Source organism: Perognathus longimembris, chromosome 23 (genome assembly GCF_023159225.1).
Source record: "Perognathus longimembris pacificus isolate PPM17 chromosome 23, ASM2315922v1, whole genome shotgun sequence".
In the NCBI taxonomy this organism is placed as follows: domain Eukaryota; kingdom Metazoa; phylum Chordata; class Mammalia; order Rodentia; family Heteromyidae; genus Perognathus; species Perognathus longimembris.
This window is the reverse complement of record NC_063183.1, coordinates 15,638,598-15,659,673: the sequence shown is the minus strand read 5'-3', so window position 1 is coordinate 15,659,673 and position 21,076 is coordinate 15,638,598. Positions and strand designations below refer to the sequence as shown.

The following is a 21,076-nucleotide window of genomic DNA, read 5'->3' as shown; positions in this document are numbered from 1 at the left end:
CTCAAGACTAATGCTCCAGGGGCTGGGAATATGGCTCAGTGATAGCTTGCCTAGCATGCATGAAGCCCTGGGTTCGAGCTCTCAGTACCACATAAGCAGAAAAAACTGAAAGTGGTGCCGTGTCTCAAGTGGTAGAGTGCTAGCCTTGAGCAAAGGAGGGTCAGGAACAGAGCCCAGACCATGAGTTCTAACCCCAGGACCCACCAAAAAAACAAAAAACAAACAAGACTAGCACTCTACTTTTGAGCCACAGTGCCACTTCTGGCTTTCTGGTGGTTAACTGGAGATAGTCTCATGGACTTCCCTGCCTGGGCTGGCTCTGAATCCCATCCTCAGATTTCAGCTTCCTGAGTAGCTAGGATTATAGGGAGAGCCACTGGCACCTGGCCTCTAGGGGAGATAAATCCCAGGCTGCGATTCCTGCAGCTCCCCTCCAGCTGCCCATCACAGCTGGTCATATTTCCCCATGCAGAGGGTGTGCAGAGATGTAAAGAAGAGAGACCTGGTCTCGTCCTCCTGGGATCGGGTCACGGCTGGCAGTGTGATGGGCATCAAGGGCCGGAGAAAGGTCGGCTCCGTGGTAGAACACTTGCCTTAGAATGGGGCTCCATCCCCAGGACAGGAAGGGGAAATAAAAGCAAGAAGGACTACTCTCAAGAAGGCCATTTTACTTTGGGCATTTGAAATACATTTCAGAGGCCTGGAGGGAGGGAGAGGCCCCGGGCTGGGAGGAAGGGTCTGGATGTGACGGTGCAGGGGCTGGGGCGGCGGCGGCCGCTAGTAGAGCGTCTCCCGGGCGTGGGTTCGCAGGTGGCGCAGCAGGTGCGAGTTGCGGCTGAAGCTGCGGCCGCACTGCGCGCAGGAGTAGGGCCTGGTGCCCGAATGCACCAGCAGGTGGCGGAGCAGGTTGCAGCTGCGGTTGAAGCTCTTGCCGCACTCGGGGCACTCCTGGGGGGCCTCGATCTCGGGCCCGGAGCCCGTGTGCGTGACCAGGTGGCGCTGCAGGTGCGCGTTGCGCCGGAAGCTGCGGCCGCAGGTGGGGCAGGCGTAGGGGCGCTCGCCGGTGTGGCTGCGGCGGTGGCGGGCCAGGTTGGAGCTGTTGCGGAAGCGGTGGCCGCAGGTGTCACAGGCGTGGGGCTTCTCCCCGGTGTGGATGCGCTGGTGGCGGGTGAGGTGCGCGTTCTGGCTGAAGCCCTCCCCGCACTGGCTGCACCGGCACGGCTTCTCCCCGGTGTGGCTGCGCAGGTGGCGGGTCAGATCCTGGGTCTGGGTGAAGCTTTTGTCGCACTGGCCACAGCGGTACGGCCGGGGCCCGCCGTGGGTGAGCAGGTGGCGGGCCAGGCCGGCGCGGCGCAGGAAGCGCTTCCCGCACTGGGGACACACGTGGGGCCGCTCGCCCGAGTGCACCTGCTGGTGGCTGGCCAGCTGGGAGCTCTGCGTGAAGCTGCGGCCGCAGGCCCGGCAGGAGAACGGGCGCTCGCCGGTGTGCACGCGCCAGTGCGTGACCAGGTGCTCGCCGCGCCGGAAGGCCTTGCCGCAGTCGGCGCACTTGTACGGCCGGCTCTCCCGGCCCCCGCCGCCCCCCGCCGGCGGGTCCCCCGCCCCGTCCGCATCGTGGATCCGGAGGTGCCGCTTGAGGCTGGAGCGGCGCTGGAAGGTTTGCCCGCAGCGCGAGCACAGGAAGACGGGCGGGCGCGCGGCGGGCTTAGTCTCGGGCTCGGGCTCGGGCTTGGGCTCGGGCTTGGCGTCCTGGGTGTTGGCCGGGTCCTGGGTGTGCGCCAGGAGGTGCTGCACCAGGCTGGAGCGGCGCTGGAAGCCCTGGTTGCACTCGGCGCAGCGGAAGGTGGGCTCGGACGAGTGCGTGAGCATGTGCTTGGTCAGGTGCGAGCTCTGGCGGAAGCGGTGGCCGCACAGGTGGCACGCGTGCGGGCGCTCGCCCGTGTGCGTGCGCAGGTGCAGCTTGAGGATGGAGCTGCGGCCGAAGGTCTTGGCGCAGTGCGGGCACGTGAACAAGCGGTGGCCCGGGTGCGATTTCAGCTGGTGCGACTCCAGGCGGGAGAGCTTGGGGAAGCTCGCCCCGCACTCGGTGCAGATGAACTGCTTGGGCGGCTGGGCGGCCTCGGGGGCGCCCCCAGCCATCGCACCCTCCAAAACCGCACCGCTGCCGGCGGGGGCTCCATCTCCACCGGTGCTGCCTGCCTCCTGCTCGGGCACTGGGGGAGGCGGCTCGCTGCACACCACAGGGCTGTCTGCGGGGGGCTCTGCTGGGAAGATGGCGGGCCAGGCAGCCACTTTGGGCTCTGCTCGTTTACATTCCTCGCTGTCTGGAATTCTGCTTAAAAAATCTGGGAAAGAGGCAAACAGGGGAAGCTGAGACCTAAGGGATCATGGTCCCAAGCCAGCTCAGAGAGAAAATTCCAAGGGACCCACCTTTAACTAACCACCAAACAGCCAGAAATGGAAAGTGGAAGTGTGCTTTGGGCTTCAGTAAAAAAAAAAAAAAAAAGAAAGAAATTTGCATGAGAATGTCAGGCCGAGTCAAGGGCCAGTACTCTCCCACCACCATACACACAATAAAAAGGGGAAGCAAACAGGGAAATCAACTTCTGAAATCTCCCCAGAATCCACCAGACCTGACAAGTCTGGAAGAGAAAAAACACCCAGGACCCTGTCCAGTTTCAATCTCAGGAGCGTGGACAAATCCATTGGAGAGACTCATCCCCAACTAACCAGCAAAACATTAGAAGCAGTGGTGTGGTAGAATTCCAGCCTTGAGCAAAAAAGGCAAGGGAGAATGTGAGACCCCGAGTTCAAGCCCCAGTACTCACACACACACTCACAGTAACAGTGTGTCTGGAGCTGCAGGCAGAGCCTTTGGCAACCATGGTGGGAATGGAGGAGTGCTTACCATGAGGGTACACACTCTTCTTCTCTGGGGCATCCTCAAAAGACAAGGTTTCCTGTAAAAAAAAAAAACAAAAAACAAAGACCTGGGCCTTGTGGTAGAGTGCTTGCCTAGCATGCCAGAAACCTTGGGTTGGATTCCTCAGTACCACATAAACAGAAAAAGCCAGAAGTGGTGCTATGGCTCAAGTAGTAGAGTGCTAGACTTGAACAAAAGAAGCTCAGGGACAGTGCCCAGCTACTGAGTTCAAGTCCCAGGTCTGGCAAAAAAAGAAAAAAGATCCTTCCCGCCTCCCAACGAGAGAGGAATGGGACCCCCCACCCCACCCACAGTGAGAGAGAAATGGGCTCTGGGATCTGTGTGCAATGATGCTCTTTCCAAGATTAAGTTAGTGAACACATGGTGCCTACCACAGCAAAGAGGAAAGAAAGTTCTCTTGCTTCAAAAGAGCCTGGGGTAAGCCAGTGCTCTCCCCTGTCATCCTAGCTACTCAGGAGGCTGAGATCTGAGGATAGTGGTTCAAAGCCAGCCTGGGCAGGAAAGTCTGTGAGACTCCTATGTCTAGTTAACCACCGGAAAACCACAGTGGCTCTGTGGCTCAAGTGGTAGAGCACTAGCCTTGAGCTAAAGAGCTCAGGGACAGTGCCCAGACCCAGAGTTCAAGCCCCAAGACCAACCAAAAGATTAAAAAAAGAGGGCCCAGTGTGAGGGATCTGCTCAGCTCACCAGCACAGCTGCTAGCTCCTTATCTCGAGAGTTCTCCTCTGGCCACAAATGGTCCTGGGCCTGGGGTGCTAATAGCATGGAAGGGGGTGGGGTGGGGGGAAGTTGCTATTAGAGGCAGCACTGCCATCAAGTGGCTGCCAGGCAACAGTCCCCATCATGCAGAGCCTATGAAGCCACTCCAGCTTCCCCCATCCCATCCCCAGCGTCTAGTCCGCCTCCCAGGATACCAGCTTCTCACTGTTCTCATGAAGGGCAAAGAGTGTCCTCTGTGGCACGGGGCTGAGTGGTGGCTTTGAACTTGGAGCAACTCTCCACTCCCCAGGCTCAGCAGGCTTGGCAGGGCTTGGCTGAGATGGTGGCAATTCACTCAATGGGTGAAGCACAGAGGGCTCTTCAGGGGGCACTTCTTTTTTGGGGCTGTGGCTGGTGAACTGGTTAGGGCCTCCCTGTTCCTGTGGGGGACAATTCTTGGTGGAGCTGAAACTAAAGTCCTGTGAAAACAGAGCGGTGTTAGGAGGTGGACAAGTGACCATCTGGGACCTACTGACTCCCAGAAAAGAGTCCGCCTGAGTGATGCAGGGTGAGAAGTTGATGAATGGGAGAAAGGGGAGGGTTTTCATAGATCTCATCTTGGGGTAGCCCTCCTCCCCCAGCTATTACTGCTGGGCAACATTCAACATGCTTCTCTCACCAGTGGCCCAGCGGGGCCAGTGTCCCGGGACACGCCCTCCAGCAGCAGAACCACCTCTTCGCCATCCCTGAGGCACTGGCCTTGCAGGCGGCCCAGCAGGTGCGGGGGCAGCACACTGAGAAATTGCTCCAGCACCAACAGCTCCAGGATCTGCTTCTTTGTGTGCAGGGATGGCTGCAGCCAGTGGCAGCAAAGCTCCCTCAAGCGGCTCAGGGATGCCCGGGGCCCCATGTCTTCCTGATACTGGAAGCATCTGAAGAGCTGGTGGGCTACCTCCGGCCGAGGCCTAGCCTCTGGCCGCCCGTGACTCTCCTGGTCAGCAGCCTCCTCATCCTCCAGCTTGATAGCTCGGAATTCTTCTTGCTCTGGGGTAGCTGGGACAGGCTCTGAGAGCATCCTGCTTTTGGGGGGACGCTGGCTCTGGCAGAGCCCTCTCTCTGGTCCCTTTCTTCAGCTGCCACACCTGTGAGACTGAAGACCTTGGGTTAGGATCTGTTTCAAGGAAGCTGACCCCACATGTTAAAAGGTTTTACTAGGGGCTGGGGATATGGCCTAGTGGCAAGAGTGCCTGCCTCATATACATGAAGCCCTGGGTTTGATTCCCTAGTACCACATATACAGAAAATGGCCAGAAGTGGCGCTGTGGCTCAAGTGGCAGAGTGCTAGCCTTGAGCAAAAAGAAGCCAGGGACAGTGCTCAGGCCCAGAGTCCAAGCCCCAGGACTGGCAAAAAAAAAAAAAGGTTTTACTAGTGGGGTGCTGGTAATCCAAGCTATTTAGATGGCCAAGATCTGAGGATAGAAGTTCAAGGCCAGCCAGGGGAAGAAAAAAAGTCCCTAAGACTCTTATACTTGCCACAGCTCTGCTTCTGGTTTTCTTTTTTTTTTTTTGGGGGGGGGGTTGTTAATTGGAGATAAAGAGTTTCATGGGCATTCCTGCCCAGGCTGGTTTAGAGCTGAAATCTTCAGATCTCAGCCTCCAGAGTGGTTAGGATTACTGACACCAGCTAATACTTTTCTTATTTTTTCCTTCTTACATTCTGGATTTCACTCTATCCATTCTACCACCCCTTAGGGGATAGTCACCCACGCCTCTGGTCAACTAGCAATGGAAAGTGTCTCTAGATGGCCACCAGGGGGCACTGCTTTGCAAGGGCAACATCTAGCCAAGGCCCAGCTACTTCTTCCTGGCCTCTTGAGATTGGATGGGGGGCGGGGAGGGGGGGGGACGGGACTAGATGGCCCCACACTCAGCACCAAACACCAGGACTCGGCTGAGTCCCACAGATTTAACCCCCACAGCACCACCCAGGAGGCTTCAGCTTTTTCCTTCTTTAGAGTGCTAAGGAACAAACTGAGGGCCTTCACAAATGCCAGGCAACCTCTGGACCACAGAGCCAACACCCACCCCCTACTCAGGCCGGCCTAAGCTTCTGAGGGTAGGCTCTTACTTTTGTTATCTCTCCAAACCGGTCTCACCCCTCCCACCCACAAAGGGAATCTAAGGCAGGGGGATGGGAAGAGAGGTTTGGGCTCACTGCTCCACCCCGGGCAGAGCAGAGCAGCACCGTGTCCCATAGCATACTCACGCTCGTGCTATTCAGCATAGGGAGAGCCGAGGACCCTTCAGCTTCAGGGTCCAGGCATGGACCCCACCCTAGAAGGTAGCTTTGCCCCTGCGATGGATGTGGGAAAAGCCCACCTGGTTCTGAGGTTTGGGGGTGGGGGTTGGGGCGGAGCTGGGATTTGAATCCAATAATCCTCCACCCTACCGTGCTTGCTAATTAGCTGGCTCTCTACTGCTGAGCCAGGAGGCCAGCTTGCTCTAAATTTTGGGCACTTGATAGAAGATCCTTAGCTATTTTTTGATGCTGATGCACTCCGACGTCCACTCAAGCCTCCCTTCTGGAACCGCACCACACATCATCTACTGTTTTTCACTGAGTCACAATTACAGTTCTGTTATTCCCCCTCCGGGCCAGTGAAGGCTTAAACTAGTCAGTATTGGCCCAGGGCTTAGGACTTTAGTGATGTTTTAACAGTTGTAGGACAGTTCCTGATGAGGAGGTAGCAGCCTTCATCCCCACCCTGCAGGTGCAACGGTCGGACAGTACTGGGAGAAGCTCCCAAAACTTTATGCCCCGCTGTTCTTCCCCAGTAAGGTCGAAACTGCACTTTCTGTAACGACCAGGCACATGGCCAGAAAGCACAATGGACCGAACACTTCCTGTTGTGATTCCAATTAACTCTTCCTCCCGTTCCCTTACTCAAGCGCACCCCACTTTCCTTACTCTACTCAGTGTCACCCCTCTCCAATGCTCACTGAATCTTGGGCCAATCCAATCATTTTGCGCCTCCTACTCCCGTCCTTCCTCCTAACAATGCCTACCTTGAAGTCCTAGGAACTGAGGGATGAAAGTAACATTGTGTAGGGCAGAGATCTTTGATAAAATGAGATTTTGTTTCATTGTTTTTGCACTTAATGTGCAAAACAAAACAAAACCCCAAACCTAGAGAACCAATCACTTTCATCAGCTACCCTCCAGCAACTGGCTAGCATTGAAACCTTATCTTCCCAGTCCACTGAGATGCAGTTCATTCTGGCCCAGCCTGTGTGCTAAATGATAATTTTTTTTAATCTAACATGAACAAAGACCAGCTGTGTCTTGCTCACACTCACACCTTGTGCAGCAAAGTTTTGCCCTAAGATGAAAATGTGGTTCTAGACCCCCAAAATCTGTGAAATACAGAGAGGATCACAGTTCCTCCCTGACAGGAAAGATTTCTTTTTTTCCTAATGAGAGCCAAAATAACCCTACACAAAAAAGCAATCACAAGATCCCAAATTGCAGCCCACAGGCAAGGCCACACCAGGAAGTGGGACTCTCCAGGTGAGGCCCAGGCCAAAAAGGTTTGCAATAGGTATTAAAGCAAGTAGGCTGGCCCTCCCTCCCCCCTCTCCAGGACAAAAGCTTCATTAACATGCATATCTGCAGGGGGTCTGTTGGGTGTGGGGCAGGACAGCCAACCTCTGACTAGCTTAGTTTGCAGCCCAGAGAAATGGGGCTGCCCAAATGTGGGAGCACTACATCCGCCATGAAACCCAGCAGACAATGTGAGACCCTACAACCAGGGATACAGAAAGAATTTCCTTTTCTCCCAGCACGCATTTCCAGGTGTCCCAATTGCTCATCTTTGTCACTGGATCTCTCTCTTGAGTGGAGGTTGGTTGGTCACCTAGGCACCTGCCTTCCACCATGTCCTGGACCACAGGAGGTCCTGGAACTCTGCTGGATTTCCCCACAGCCACAGGACAACCTATCTGATTGGCACTGGGCTCTTCAGTACAGACACCCACCATCATTCTCCCAAAACACTCTCCCAGCCCCCCTCTCCCCATCACTAAGGCCTGGAGTCCCTTTCTCTCTTCCAGCCTGAATCCCAGGCTTTCAACTCACCACTTGAGGTCCCCACTGCAGAGGCAGTGATGTTTGGGGGTTCTCCGAGGGCGCCAGAACAACAGCCAGCTTGGGCCAGCCGGGTGAAGGACTGGGGGAAAATGGAACAGGAAGCTGCCTGCCCCAGTCCCTTTCAGGTGTTGAAGGGGCTTCCTAGAGTTTAACCCTTGACCTCCCGGTTTGGGATGAGGTAGGGGAAAGGGCGGAGCCAAAGACAAATGCAATCAGGGCATGCCTGTGAAAGTCAACATTTCCCTCCAAGCTAGAACACATTGCATCTAAGTCAGGGTGAGTGGCTCTGGTGTCTTGGGGGTCTGCCAGTCTGCCAATTCTTCTGTGATAAGAGCTATTTAAAGTGCCTGTGGTTTGTTGGTTTCATAGCTAGTCTTTTGACTCATGTGACCCATCTCTACCTAGGCTGTGCTGTGTGCCGCCACCCAGTAGGATCCAATGACCTAGAGCTAAATGTTAGGAACGAGGTCCTGCCTCGGGAAGGGCGAGGAGGGCAAGGAGGGTGGAGGCGATTCAAGACACTGGGCTGCCGGAGATGGTGAGAAAATGAGACGGGAAAATATGATGGGAAAGAGCTCTCGGTCCGCCCGAGAATCCATCTCCAGAATTCTTTAAGGATTTTGATCTGGTTCCTTCGACGGCGCGGCCGGGCCCCTCCCCAGCCCCTGGAGGGAGTGGCCTCTCCAATGGCCTAGGAGCCCATACTAAAACCGAGCCCTTCACGTGGGTGGCTCCTGGGAGGCCCTCGGGAATCCGAGCTGCGTCCAGGGCCCCAGGGCACACCAGCACTGTCCAGCCTGGGCCGACCCTCCCCTCCTCCGGCCTCCGGCTACGGGGGTTGGAGGTGGGGGCGTTTCCTGCACGTGCTAGCCTGGAGTTTAATTTTTTTTTACTGTCCAGGGTTAGCCTCTCCGGACTTCCAAGAGGACACTGATCTGTCTCCTTGCTGTGCTGTGTCCTCCTCGCCAGTACGGCGTCTGCGCAACAAGGCGCAGCAGGCGCAGAGAGCCTCTGGGGGGACCCCCGGGCGCCCCAAGTTTGCAGGCGCCGGAAGCGCAATCCGCAGGCAACGATTTAGCCGCTGCAGTCAGCCCAGGAATCCCCACCCCGGAGGCGGGCCGGGGCGTGCCCGTCGCGTGGGCGTGTCTGCCGTGTGGGTAGGACCACGCTTGGCAGTCACTACGCAAATATTAATGTTTCTGCCTTAAAACATAGGAACATTTGCATTGCCCTAAATGGAGGTTAAAAATACTCATTATCGCTGGGGATGTGGCCCAACGGTAGAGTGCTTGCCTAGCATGCACGAAGCCCTGGGTTCGATTCCTCAGAACCACATAAACCGAAAAAGCCAGAAGTGGCACTGTGGCTCAAGTGGCAGAGTGCTAGCCTTGAGCAAAAAGAAGCCAGAGACAGTGCTCAGGCCCTGAGTCCAAGCCCCAGGACTGGCAAACACTCTACCGTGCACACCCTGTGAACAGGTTAGCAGCTTAAGGAATGATTGTTTTATATCTCTGGTCTTATCTTTCGGTGAAGCCAGAATCGGGCATGTAACAGGCACGCGCTGCGCCCACCACTTTATTTCCATTTCTGAAACGAAACAACACCTAAAGCAGAGGTGCATGAGGCAGACTACACATTCTCCAGCGGAGAATGGCCCACACAGGCAGCGTCGGTTTCCCACGGGAAGGATAGGATAGGCGGGCCAGAGGACTTAACGCGAGAGGGGCGCAAACCGGAAGTTCTGATGGAAAAGCCGGACCGGAAACGCAGGGACACCGGTCGGGCTGCGTGCGCCGGGCAGAGCCTTCCACTTGGGCAGCACTGCCCCTCGCGGGCAAGCAGGTGAGAGCGGCGAGATGCCTGAAGAGGCCCGGAGGAGAGAGGGAGGAGGCGTGTCTTCCAGGAATATAGCCAATCCGGAGCGTCTGCCTGGCGCGTGGGCGGGGCGGAGCGGCGGCGTTGCCTAGGCGACGCGTTGGGGCTAGTGGATCTGCTGAGCGGGTGCTGGGACCTGTTTCCTGCCAGGGTCCGGGTCTGGCAGCCGCTGAGTCCCGTGGGCGCGTTGGCTCGGGGGAGCAGGGCACGGGATCGCGCCTCCGGAGTTTCCAGGGATCCCGGGAGTTCTTAGGGTTTTTTTTAAAATCATTTTTCAAAATTTAATCGACTTCTTCATGTTTCTTCCTTTTCGATGCTGCAAGATTTGCTTTGCTGCTTATCATTCTTGTCTTCTCCTGTTTTCCCCCAAGGTCGCCATTTCATTCCCAAGGCCCCGTCTGTTATTGCCCTCATCTGCAACCTTGGCTGGCGCTCTACCCGTGAAGCCAGAGTTCCACTTCCCGCTTTTGGTAGTTAATATTGTAGATGAGCATCTCAGGGGCTGTGTGTGCCGGTCCTGGGGCTTGAACTCAGGGCCTGAGTGATGTACTGAGCTTTTGCTCAAGATTAGCGCTCTACTTGAGCCACAGCACCACTTCCAGGTTTGTTTGTTTGTTTTTTGTACTTTCATTGGAGATAAGAGTCTCATGGACTTTCCTACCAGGGCTGGCATTAAATTGTGATCCTCAGATGTCAGCCTGCTCTCTCTCTCTCTCTCTCTCTCTCTCTCTCTCTCTCTCTCTCTCTCTCTCTCTCTTTCTCTCTCTCTCTCCCCCTTCCTTCCTCCTTCCCTTCTCCCTCCCTCTTTCCTTCCTTCCTTCCTTCCTTCCTTCCTTCCTTCCTTCCTTCCTTCCTTCCTTCCTTCCCTCTTTGTTTTTTCTTTCCTTCCTTCCTTTATTATTTTTTGGTGGTGGTGGTCACATGGCTTGAACTTGAGGCCCTGTCCCCGAACTCTTTTGCTCAAGACTAGGGCTCTACCACTTTGAGCCTCAACTCCACTTCCAGTTTTCTGGTGGTTAATTGGAGATAAGAGTCTCACAGACTTTCTTGCCTGGGGTGGCTTTGAACTGCAATCCTCAGATCTTAGCCTTTTTGCATAGCTAGGATTACAGGTGTGAACCACTGGGTGCTGGGCTTCAGGGGCTTTCTTGGCTAGGCTGACTTCGAATCACCATCCTCAGATCTCAGCCTCCTAAATAGTTAGGATTACAGGTGTGAGCCAAGAACAAACATAAACCCCAAAACATCAATTCAACAACAACTCTGGTAAGTGTGTGTGTGTGGTGGTGGTGGTGGTGGTGGTGTTTTTTTGTTGTTTTTTTGCCAGTCCTGGGGCTTGGACTCTGGGCCTGAACACTGTCCCTGGCTTCTTTTTGCTCAAGGTTAGCACTCTATCTCTTGAGCCACAGCACCACTTCTGGCTTTTTCTATACATGTGGTGTGCTAAGGAATCGAACCCAGGGCTTCATTTATGCGAGGCAAGCACTCTTACCACCAGGCCATATTCCCAGCCCTAGTAAGTTTTACATATTATAACTTTAAAAAATTAAGGTAGCCTTGAGCAAAAAGAAGCCAGGAACACTGCTCAGGACCTGAGTCCAAGCCCTAGGACTGGCAAAAAAAAAAAAAAAAAAAGTAAGCCTTGTTAGCCAACCTAGCACCTCCCTCAACTGATGTATTGGTTTTGTGAAGTGAAACAGCAGGTGTGGAGGATTTAAATGAGCTCAGGGCTGTGGGCTAGATGGCGGTTCCCTTAATTTTCTAAGTCTTGAGGGAGAGACTGTGCCAGTCTTGGCAGGAACCCTGAGGACCGACTAACCTAGGTAGTCTTAAGTGAACTCAGAGGCCCCAAGGAGAGAGCATATGATCTTCAGAAGCAATAGATGCTGATAAGGTGGTTCTTGCTCACTCCAGCCAGCAGGGTGCCACTCTTCTTCTGAGGATGTCTGCAGTGGTTTCTTTCCTAAATTCATCTTCCGGGTTTTCCTTTTTTTGTTCCCCTGCTGGGTGGGCATCACAAGTACCTGCTGGGTACTTGCTGGGTACCTGCTGGAGCCTGTGTTGAGAACCTGGGAGCCACCTGCTGGTCAAGAGCAGGTACAGCTAGGGCTCCGGACCCCGGACCCGGAACCCTCAAAGGTGGGAACCCTGTGGGCTCTCAGCTGTGTGGGGAACAGGATCTGGGAGGAACTTCCTGTTGTCCTTAATCTTAGTCTCCACCCGGTTTACCCCCACCCTCCCGGTGCTGGCTGCAGAGATTCCCTTCCTGGGGGACGTGGGCCCCACTACCTCAAGTGACCTGCCCATCTCTACCTTGGTAAGAAGGTGATTCGGGGCAGGCACCCGATTCTGGCACGGGTGTCCAGTTTGCAGAAGAGGACATGGTCAGAGGTGCATGGTTTCAGGCTGGCGGGAGAGTAGGGGGCCTAGATCTGGAACTGGGAAGCAGAAGGACATGGTCCCCCAGCAGTGAGAAGGATAGACCTTCGGAAGTGGGCCGTGGCAGTTACACGGGGACTGCTGGGAGTGAGTGGGTTGGTTTCTCCATTGCCAAGAGGGGCTCTGAGTTGGGGCGGGGCACAAGGCACAGGGCTTGAGGACAGCAGCCTGGGGTTTCTCAGGCTGCGACAGATGGGGCACCACCAGCATCAGGTTTGGGGGACTCTATAGAACTCTACCCTCCTGATGGCAGGGAATATGGGTTCTCACAGAGCCCCTGCTTTTCCTGAGCAGTTCGCCGAGAGATGCAGGGCTCTTGGTTCAGCAACAAGAAGGACAGTGCCCAATTGCAATGTTTTGAGAGAAGGAACTTAAATCCACCATCACAGGGGAAGTGGATAGCGCCTGGTGTACTTCACTTCTGGTTGGGACTGTGGAGCTCTGAGCGGGCATGGGGATTTTCAGGACATTTAGGAGGTATCTGCTGGCTGATTTTTTTCTGTTTTCCAGGCTGCTGGTCAGAAACTGGATGAGGCTTGGCCAGTAGGAGAGAGAAACAACTAGCTTCTCTTCTTAGCCATCAACTAGAAAATGTCTGCAGATGAGAGAGGAATAAGGGCTACCAAGAACAAGGAGAAAGTAGAAGAGGTATGATGTTGCCCCAGGTGAGGGAGGGATCCTGGAAAGAATTTTCAAAGTTGCCTGTCTGGACCAAGGAAAGAGAATCACTGAGACAGCAGATGGATGCACTGGGTTGGGATGTTGCAGAGATGATTGGAACTACACCCTCTCTAGCCTATACTGTGTAACTCTTGCTTTGCCCTCACCTCTATTGGTTATAAATAGGTTGCATACCAAGTACTGCTGCTACTATTTTCATGCCATCAGAATTCAAATGATATGCTATTGGGCAGTGTCCCTTCCCCAACAGCCTCTGATGTGCATGGTACCCCAGACAGGCCTCATGCATCGACATTATCTACCAACGTAAGAATCTGTGATGTGTAGTAATAATAATAACAACAAATTAATTATTCATGCCACTGAACCTGCCTAGAACCTTCTAGATCAGGGAGTTGTCTCATTTAACTATGTGCCTGCTTTGTTACTGTTGTAGGGAGTACAGCTGACGCTATCTCGATTAGGGAAACATGGTAGGAAATGTTGGGGGGAGATTAGGTCAGCCTGACCCCAAAATTCTGCTTCTGTAAATGGCTTGCTTAACTTGTTTGTTGCTTGCTCTACCCCCTGCATCAACCCCCTACATCTGTGCTATGCTTTTACCTTTATAAACCCAATTTGAGGACTGCTCGGGGTCACAGTGTCAACTCCCGAGTCTGCACTGTGTCCCTGGCCAGTCAGCCCGCTTTTCATGGTCGCAGTTTCAGCTCCTGAGTCTGTGCTGCGTCCCTGGCCTGTCAGTTCGCTTTTTGCTTCCCCAATAAACCCATCTTTTTGCTTGAGACTGTCTCTGAGTGGTGGAGGGACAGGGAATCCTCTCCCTTGAACCCCGTAACAGTGACCACTTTCAGGGAGTAAAGAGACTTGAGGCCATCAGCCGGAGCAGGGGCACTGCTGGCCTGGCAGCCAGGGACTCTGTGGGCATTTCCCTTAAAGACCCAAATGCAGAGTAGTAAGGGAGGAATAGGCCCAAACTTTCAGGGAAAGGCCAGTGACTTTGAGGACTCTTAAGAGGCAATGTCTCATTGGAAGCTTTGGTGCTATGGTTGCATGCTATTGTATTATCTCTGGGCCCTGGCTGCATGGTTTCTTGTGGCTTTGGTCTCAAGTTACCATCAAGCAGGCTGCTTTAAACAACCATGGAGGCTGAGGTGTTAGCCTGGCTTCCCTCCCTCTGAAGACTCTCTGGGAGGGTCTTCCTTCCTCTTTCACCCTCTGGTGACTCCTGATGCTCCATGGCTTGTGTATTATCACTCTCTCACACTTCTTTCTCTGTGTCTTTAGGTTTTCTATTCTCTCCTTCCCCCTCCTCCCTGCTCCCAGCTGTACCGGGGATTGAACTCAGGGTTTCAGCTTGCTCGGTGCTCTATTACTCAAGTTGTTTTTGCTTTTATGCTTTGAATAGGGTCTTGCCTCCCTCCCAAACCAGACTGGACCAGCCTACTCCCAATTGTACTTCCTGTGTAGTAGTTAGGTTGAGATTGGTGTGTGTGTGTGTGTGTGTGTGTGTGTGTGTGTGTGTGTGTTTGTGTTTGCTGATACCGGGTCTTAAACTTAGTGCTACTTGATTTCACTCAGCTTTTTTACTCAGCTGATACAGTACCACTTGAGCCATGCCTCCTATCTGGCATTTTGCTGTTTACTTGGAGATAGACTCTCACAGACCTTTCTGCCTAGGCTCATTTCAAACTGTGGGATCCGTATTACATCTCAGCCTCTAGAGTAGCTAGGATAGTAGGTATGCCCTACTGTGCCTGGCCAGGCCTTTCTATTCTTATAAGTACCTATTGTCATCAGATTTAGGACCTACACTAAGTCCAGGATGATTTCATTTCAAGATCCTTAACTTGATTACTTCTGTAAAGATCCATTTCCCAAATAAGATTTCATCCTGAGGTTTTGGGTGCATTTGAGGGGATACTGTTAATCCACTCCATTAGGTTTTCTCATGCATTAAAAAAATAGCAGCAGCTCTAGGAATGTGGCTTAGCGGTAGAGTGCTTGCCTAACATGCATGAGGCCCTGGGTTCGATTCCACAGCACCACATAAACAGAAAATGCCAGAAATGGCACTGTGGCTCAAGTGGTAGAGTGCTAGTCTTGAGCAAAAAGAAGCCCAGGGACAGTGCTCAGGCCCTGAGTTCAAGACCCAGGACTGGCAAAACAAAACAAAACACACACACACACACACACACACACACACAAAGCAACAAAAAACCATCAGCTGTAGCAGTGACTCATACCTGTAATCTTTGCTACTCAGGAAGCTGAGATCTGAGGATCATGGTTTGAAGCCAGCTCTGGCAGGAAAGTCCATGAGACTCCTATTTCCAATAAACTACTCAGGAAAAGCCAGAAGTGGCATTGTGGCTCAGGTGGTAGAGCACTAGTCTTGAGCAAAAGAAGCTCAAGGACAGAGTCCAAGCCCATAGTTCAAGCCAGACCTGGCACCAGGAAGCTTGCTCACCTCCACTGTAATGGAGGCTTGACTGGTCTGTCTTGCCACCCATCATGGTGGGTGAGCTGGACAGCAGAAGGTAGGCAGTCCTCCAGGCCATTTGGGTGTGTGTTCCCCAGCCGGGGTCTTCTTGGATGCTGATGGGGGCTGTTCTTCCTAGCTCCCAGGTCACCAGCATCCTTGTCAAGAAATGCTCGCCGGATATGGGGAGCTAGTGCCCCCAGAAGCCATTCGGGAGTCAACACACATTAAGTCAGAGCCAGAAGAGCCTCTCCCTGAGGTGACTCCACAGGCCGACAGGACTCCAGGTGCTGGGGACTGGGGGCCTCTTAGTCCTAGCTATAAAGAAAAAGCTCTCTTCAGACTTCACAAGAGAAGAGATAAAAATGGCAAAGAAACATATGAGGAAATGTTCAACATCCCTGGTAGTAAAGGAAATGCAAATAAAAACAACCCTGAGATACCACCTCACCCCAGTTAGAATGGCCTATACTCTGAACTCAGGCAACAACAAATGCTGGAGGGGGTGCAGGGAAAGAGGAATCCTTCTCCATTGTTGGTGGGAATGCAAATTAGTACAACCACTTTGGAGAACAGTGTGGAGGTTTCTCAAAAAGCTCAATATAGACCTACCCTATGACCTGGCCATACCACTCCTAGGCATCTACCCTGAACAACAGTCCCAAGATATCAAAAAGACATGTGCACTTCCATGTTTATCGCGGCACAATTCACAATAGCCAAAATATGGAATCAACTCAGATGCCCCTCCACAGATGAATGGATCCAAAAAATATGGTACCTATACACAATGGAATACTACATAGCGATTAGGAATGGTGAAATATTGTTATTTGCAGGGAAATGGTCAGAACTTGAACAAATAATGTTGAGCGAGACAAGCCTAGAACACAGAAAACATGATCTTCCTGATATAAGACTGTTAAGATGGGGTGACAGAGAGACAGTAGAGACCAGGTCTGTGAAACCAAAAACTGCTTGTCAAATGGTATTTCCCACAGGATTGGGTCAGTGACCCTACATTATGTAACTAAAACCAAACAACTACTCAACATATAAAGGTCAAAAATTGACCTCTCAGTGGAATACAATAGCTCAAAAGCTATGTATGTATGTTCATATAAGTCTACTGTCGACATATTGTCTAATGTTGACATTACATTTAAAGCCCTAGGCGAATTTTCTTTGGCGTAGGCCACGTGGCTACTGTATATGTTCTTGGTACATTGGGTATTGTATATATGTCTACCTGACCTAGGGAAGGGAAAGAAAAACAGGGTGTAAGATATCACAAGAAATGTACACACTGCCCTACTATGTAACTGTACCCTTTTTGCAAAACACCTTGTCAAAAAAATTTTGTTTAATTAAGAAATAAATTACAAAAAAAAAGAAAAAGCTCTCTTCCTGCCTAGTGCAGGTAGGAGAGAGATGTAAATGAGGTGCTTTCCTAGAGATGGTGGAGCCCCAGCCTGGGGAGGGACCCAGATTCCCACTTTCTGTCTGCCTGACTCTGCTAGGTACCCCACTTAAAACCTCAGAGCATTTGACTCTCTTCGTGGGCCAGGTTGGGAGTTGGGTTGAAGGCAGCTAGGGGGAGTGACAGCAGGAAGTACTGGCCACACTGAGGACTCCTCTTCTCCTGCAGTCCTCTCCTCCCCCCGGACTGCCATGCTTTCCCGAGAAGGGAGGACCGGAGGCAGACCTGGGAGGACCAGAGACAGGCAGATGGCTGCAGCACTCCTCACTGCCTGGTCGCAGGTGAGTGTCTGAAAGTTTCTTTACCTCTTCCCCTACCTATCCCTAAGCAGCAGCAGGGGCCCTGCTACCCCTCATGTGGTGCTCAGCCTTTCCTGTATCTGCTGGCTCTTCCTGTGAAGGCAGTGCCCCCTTTAGCTCTTAGAACTGGAACCCATTGTCCAGGATGCTTGTGAAGTGCTGGTGGAATGGTCACCTGAATGCCAAACGAGGCCTGGAGCTTACAGTCAGGCCTGCCCAAGGCTGGAGGAAAAGCAGAAATGAAGAAATGGGCCTCTGATTGGGAATTATTCCCCCAAGTGTGAACGGGGGAGAGCTGGAGGGCTATGTGGAAAGGCTGAGCTTTGGCTGTGGTCCCTGGACATAGTGCTTTGTGACCTGCTCTCCTGCCTGACCATCAGGTCTGAGTGGCAGGCCCCACCAGAGACAGCAGTTGGCAGGCTTGGGTCCTGCCATGTATCTTGGAATTGTCATTTTCTCCCACGACCATAAGTTAGGTGTTGGATGTCATTTCAGATGCCAGTAACCTTTGAGGATGTGGCTCTGTACCTGTCCCGGGAGGAGTGGGGAAGGCTGGACCACGCACAGCAGAGCATCTACAAGGATGTGCTACAGAAGAGAAATGGGCTGGCCTTAGGTAACAGCTCACCTGCCATACAACCTCCCAACTTCCAGAGGCCCCGGGGTGTCCGGGAGGGACCTATTTTGCCCTTGCTGCCTTGCCCTGCACCATCCCCGTTCTCCTTTGCCAGACACCACTGTTCTCTAGAACCTTCCACAGGGATGGAAATGTTTTGTATCTGTGGCCACAAGCCTAGGGGCTGGTGAGCACTAGAAATAAGGCAGGAGAAACTGAGTTTTAAATTCTACGTGACTGTAGTCGTTTGAGTTCACACCACCATGGCCAGTGTCTGTAGCAGTGCATAGCCCCTAGGGTGCTGGCTTGGGAGTGGACAGTCCTCCCTCTTGGCTGCTGCTGGGCCCACCACTGGCAGTTGGATGAGAAAAGGGAGTTACTACCTTGACCTTGCTGGATTCTGCTTCTATTCAGGAGAAACGAGAGGCAGAGACTGCTCAGTACTGGGAGGAGTAGAGCAAGCTGCCACTGTGGAAGGGGATGGAACCAGGGCCTGGTGCATTCAGGAAGCCCTCTACCACCAAGCTACTCCAGGAGCCTCCTAAAGGGATTTTTTTTTTTTTTTAGTTGAGACAGAATCCTTATATACCCAGGCTAGCCGGCCTCAGACTCTGGAATGCTGGTATTATGGGCATTCCAGATGTTCACCATGCCTCCCCCTAAGAGGAGTGTTTCTCCCCCCCATCCTGCTCAAAACCAGCATTCTACCACTTTGAGACACAGCTCCACTTCCGGTTTTGGAGTGGTTCATTGGAGATAAGAATCTCTTAAGGACTTTTCTGCCCAAGCTGGCTTCAAACCAGATTGTCAGATCTTATCCTCCTGAGTAGCTAGGATTACAGGCAGGAGCCACCAGTGCCTGGCGCTAAGAGGATTTTTTTTTAAGTGCATTTAATTTTGTTCTGTATTTCCAAAATCCTCCACTTTGTCTCATTAACTTTTGGGGAGTGGCCTGTGGGGATGCGGTGGATTGCTGGCTGTCTTAGGATAACACAGGCTCTCTCTCTCCCTGGACAGCCTTTCCTTTAGGCAGGCCTTTCTGGGCCCCACAGGTGCAGGGGAAGGGCGAGGCTTCCTTCTCCAGCTGGCAGCCGGGAGCTGGGAAGGAGAGGAGAGGCCCTGCTTCAGGTGAGTGCCTTGGCTTGGGGAAGGAGCACTGAGCAGCCATTCTAGGATGACCCTTGCTCTTGTGGCCTGTCCACACTGTGGGTGCAGGGGCTACCAGACCCCTCCTCCCTAAAGGGTGCCTCTTGCTTCTTTGAGTCCCCCTGGGTCCCCATTGCCCTTTCCTATCTCCCAGAACCCAGCCCCTGGGTCTTTAGCTCTGCCTCCCACACCCTGGGGACAGCCCAGAAACCTGTCTGGCTGGACATTCTGTCTTTTCTCCAGGAACTGTGGCTTTGGGGGACAAGGTGTCAGCCCTGCCCGTGGCAGGCCTCCGGGATGTGAAGGCCATGCGGACGAGGGCCGGGTGGGCCTCGGAGAGCGCCCCGCCATGCAGGCTGCAGACAGCTAGTGGCGAGATCCCGGGGCCAGATCGGGACACAGGGCAGCCTGCAACCCTGGAAACACGCCAGCCCAAGCACCCCCGGAAAGCCCTTGGCCCCCAGCCAGCCAGCGAGGGGAAGGGCGCCCCGGAGAGCAGCGAGGAGGGCCTGGCCGCGGACGGCGACGGGGCTAAGAAGTCGTACAGGTGCGAGCAGTGCGGCAAGGGCTTCAGCTGGCACTCGCACCTGGCGACGCACCGGCGCACGCACACGGGCGAGAAGCCGTACGCCTGCACCGACTGCGGCAAGCGCTTCGGCCGCAGCTCGCACCTCATCCAGCACCAGATCATCCACACGGGCGAGAAGCCCTACACCTGCCCCGCGTGCTGGAAGAGCTTCAGCCACCACTCCACGCTGATCCAGCACCAGCGCATCCACACCGGCGAGAAGCCCTACGTGTGCGACCGCTGCGCCAAGCGCTTCACCCGCCGCTCGGACCTGGTCACGCACCAGGGCACGCACACGGGCGCCAAGCCGCACAAGTGCCCGGTGTGCAGCAAGTGCTTCACGCAGAGCTCGGCCCTGGTCACGCACCAGCGTACCCACACGGGTGTCAAGCCCTACCCGTGCCCCGAGTGCGGCAAGTGCTTCAGCCAGCGCTCCAACCTCATCGCGCACAACCGCACGCACACGGGCGAGAAGCCGTACCACTGCCCCGACTGCGGCAAGAGCTTCAGCCACAGCTCGCACCTCACCGCGCATCAGCGCACCCACCGCGGCGTGCGGCCCTACCCCTGCCCGCTCTGCGGCAAGAGCTTCAGCCGCCGCTCCAACCTGCACCGGCACCAGAAGATCCACACCACGGGGCCCAAGGCGCTGGCCATGCTCGTGCTGGGCGCAGCGGCCGGCGCCCTGGCCGCACCCCCGCCTGCTCCCACCTAGGAGGTGGAGGAGGGAGAGGAGGAGGGACAGGTGCATCCCACACAGCTGGGACCTAGGCCTTGGGGAGCGGAGAGCGGAGGGAAGGGAGCTGGGAGGTGTGGGTCTGGGTGGGGCATGGCGGAGTGGGGAGGACAAAAGGAGGAGAAGGTGCCGCAAATTAAAGGCCTTGGAACTCAAGCCCTGGCCGAGGTTCTTTCACATGCTCAGCCATGCGTCCTCATTCGGGCAACCGTGAGTCGCCGCTCCTGGCTTGGGCATTCTCTCTCTCTGCCCCTCATCCAGGTTGAGGGGGGGAGGGGAGTTCCCGTCTCTCTTTTCAGAAAGCCATTCCAGAACCTTGGGACCCTCGATCCCTAAGCAAAGGCTCCTGACTACTGACTGGTTTCCATGCCCAAAGGCAAGTCTTTCAGCCTGTGAACCCAAGCTGAGGTATCCGCTTCCATCATGGTGTCTCCAGGGCACCCACCGCCTAGTGAGGGGGCTCTCCTTTAGCTTTTCTCTCTAGGAAGTGGGAGCAGGGTTTCCTTTCTAACCCCCGTCTCCTGTCTCAGAAACCCTGGCTGAGTTTCTATTTGCAGCATTTTTTTCCATCTGCTTCCTCTGTGACCCACTAAAGATTCCTGCCCGCCAGGGCCCACTTTACCTCCTGGTTCACCCACCTCCTTGGCTTCTTGGTGTATATTGTGTTGTTTGCTTTTGTTTCTAGTGCTGGGGGTTGAAACCCAGACCCTACATGTGCTAGACAAGCATTATACCACGGAGGCACCTCCTAGGATGTCTCTCTCTCTCTCTCATTACAGAGGTGATGTACAGAGGGGTTACATTTGCATAAGTCAGGTAAAAAGTACATTTCCTTTCACACAGTGTCATCTATTCATTCCCTCATTCTCTCCCAGTCCCTCCCATCTTCAACCTCAAGTTGTAAGTTCACTTTCATCCAGGTCCAGTGAGCTCCACTGCTGCACTTTTTCTCCCTTTTTCTTTGAGT

At 53.9% G+C, this 21,076-nt stretch overlaps 2 protein-coding genes across 6 annotated transcripts; one reads left to right on the top strand and one right to left on the bottom strand.

The window, feature by feature from the left end:
• Positions 1–777: 777 nt before the first annotated feature.
• Zscan10 (zinc finger and SCAN domain containing 10) lies at positions 778–8,311 on the bottom strand. Its single transcript, XM_048332712.1, has 7 exons — positions 7,779–8,311; positions 4,323–4,793; positions 3,870–4,122; positions 3,632–3,699; positions 2,922–2,960; positions 2,378–2,402; positions 778–2,345 (listed from the first exon to the last, which is right to left on the bottom strand). The coding sequence occupies exons 2-7, from the start codon at positions 4,716–4,718 to the stop codon at positions 778–780; spliced, it is 2,349 nt and encodes a 782-aa protein (XP_048188669.1). The 5' UTR covers positions 4,719–4,793; positions 7,779–8,311.
• A 3,552-nt stretch (positions 8,312–11,863) lies between these two features.
• Positions 11,864–20,232, top strand: Znf205 (zinc finger protein 205). 5 transcript variants are annotated; one of them, XM_048332831.1, is made up of 7 exons: positions 11,864–11,982; positions 12,615–12,752; positions 15,404–15,551; positions 16,913–17,025; positions 17,539–17,659; positions 18,656–18,787; positions 19,049–20,230. In XM_048332831.1, exons 2-7 carry the CDS (start codon positions 12,696–12,698, stop codon positions 20,086–20,088), a joined length of 1,611 nt encoding a protein of 536 aa, XP_048188788.1. In that variant the 5' UTR covers positions 11,864–11,982; positions 12,615–12,695; the 3' UTR covers positions 20,089–20,230. The 5 variants fall into 5 exon arrangements, with proteins under 5 accessions (XP_048188788.1, XP_048188785.1, XP_048188784.1 ...); XM_048332828.1 differs by lacking the exon at positions 11,864–11,982 and adding an exon at positions 12,992–13,091 and having other exon boundaries at positions 12,511–12,752; positions 19,049–20,232; XM_048332827.1 differs by lacking the exon at positions 11,864–11,982 and adding an exon at positions 12,947–13,091 and having other exon boundaries at positions 12,511–12,752; positions 19,049–20,232.
• The last annotated feature ends 844 nt before the right edge of the window (positions 20,233–21,076 follow it).

Coding starts and splice junctions, on each gene's coding strand:
- Zscan10 (XM_048332712.1), bottom strand. CDS start 4,718: ATGCTCTCAGAGCCTGTCCCAGCTACCCCAGAGCAAGAAGAATTCCGA. Junction 4,123..4,322: donor CTGGCCCCGCTGGGCCACTG/GTGAGAGAAGCA, acceptor CTGTTTTCACAG/GACTTTAGTTTCAGCTCCAC. Junction 3,700..3,869: donor CTTTGCCCTTCATGAGAACA/GTGAGAAGCTGG, acceptor CCATGCTATTAG/CACCCCAGGCCCAGGACCAT.
- Znf205 (XM_048332828.1), top strand. CDS start 13,005: ATGCTATTGGGCAGTGTCCCTTCCCCAACAGCCTCTGATGTGCATGGT. Junction 15,552..16,912: donor ACAGGCCGACAGGACTCCAG/GTGCTGGGGACT, acceptor CTTCTCCTGCAG/TCCTCTCCTCCCCCCGGACT. Junction 18,788..19,048: donor GAGGAGAGGCCCTGCTTCAG/GTGAGTGCCTTG, acceptor TCTTTTCTCCAG/GAACTGTGGCTTTGGGGGAC.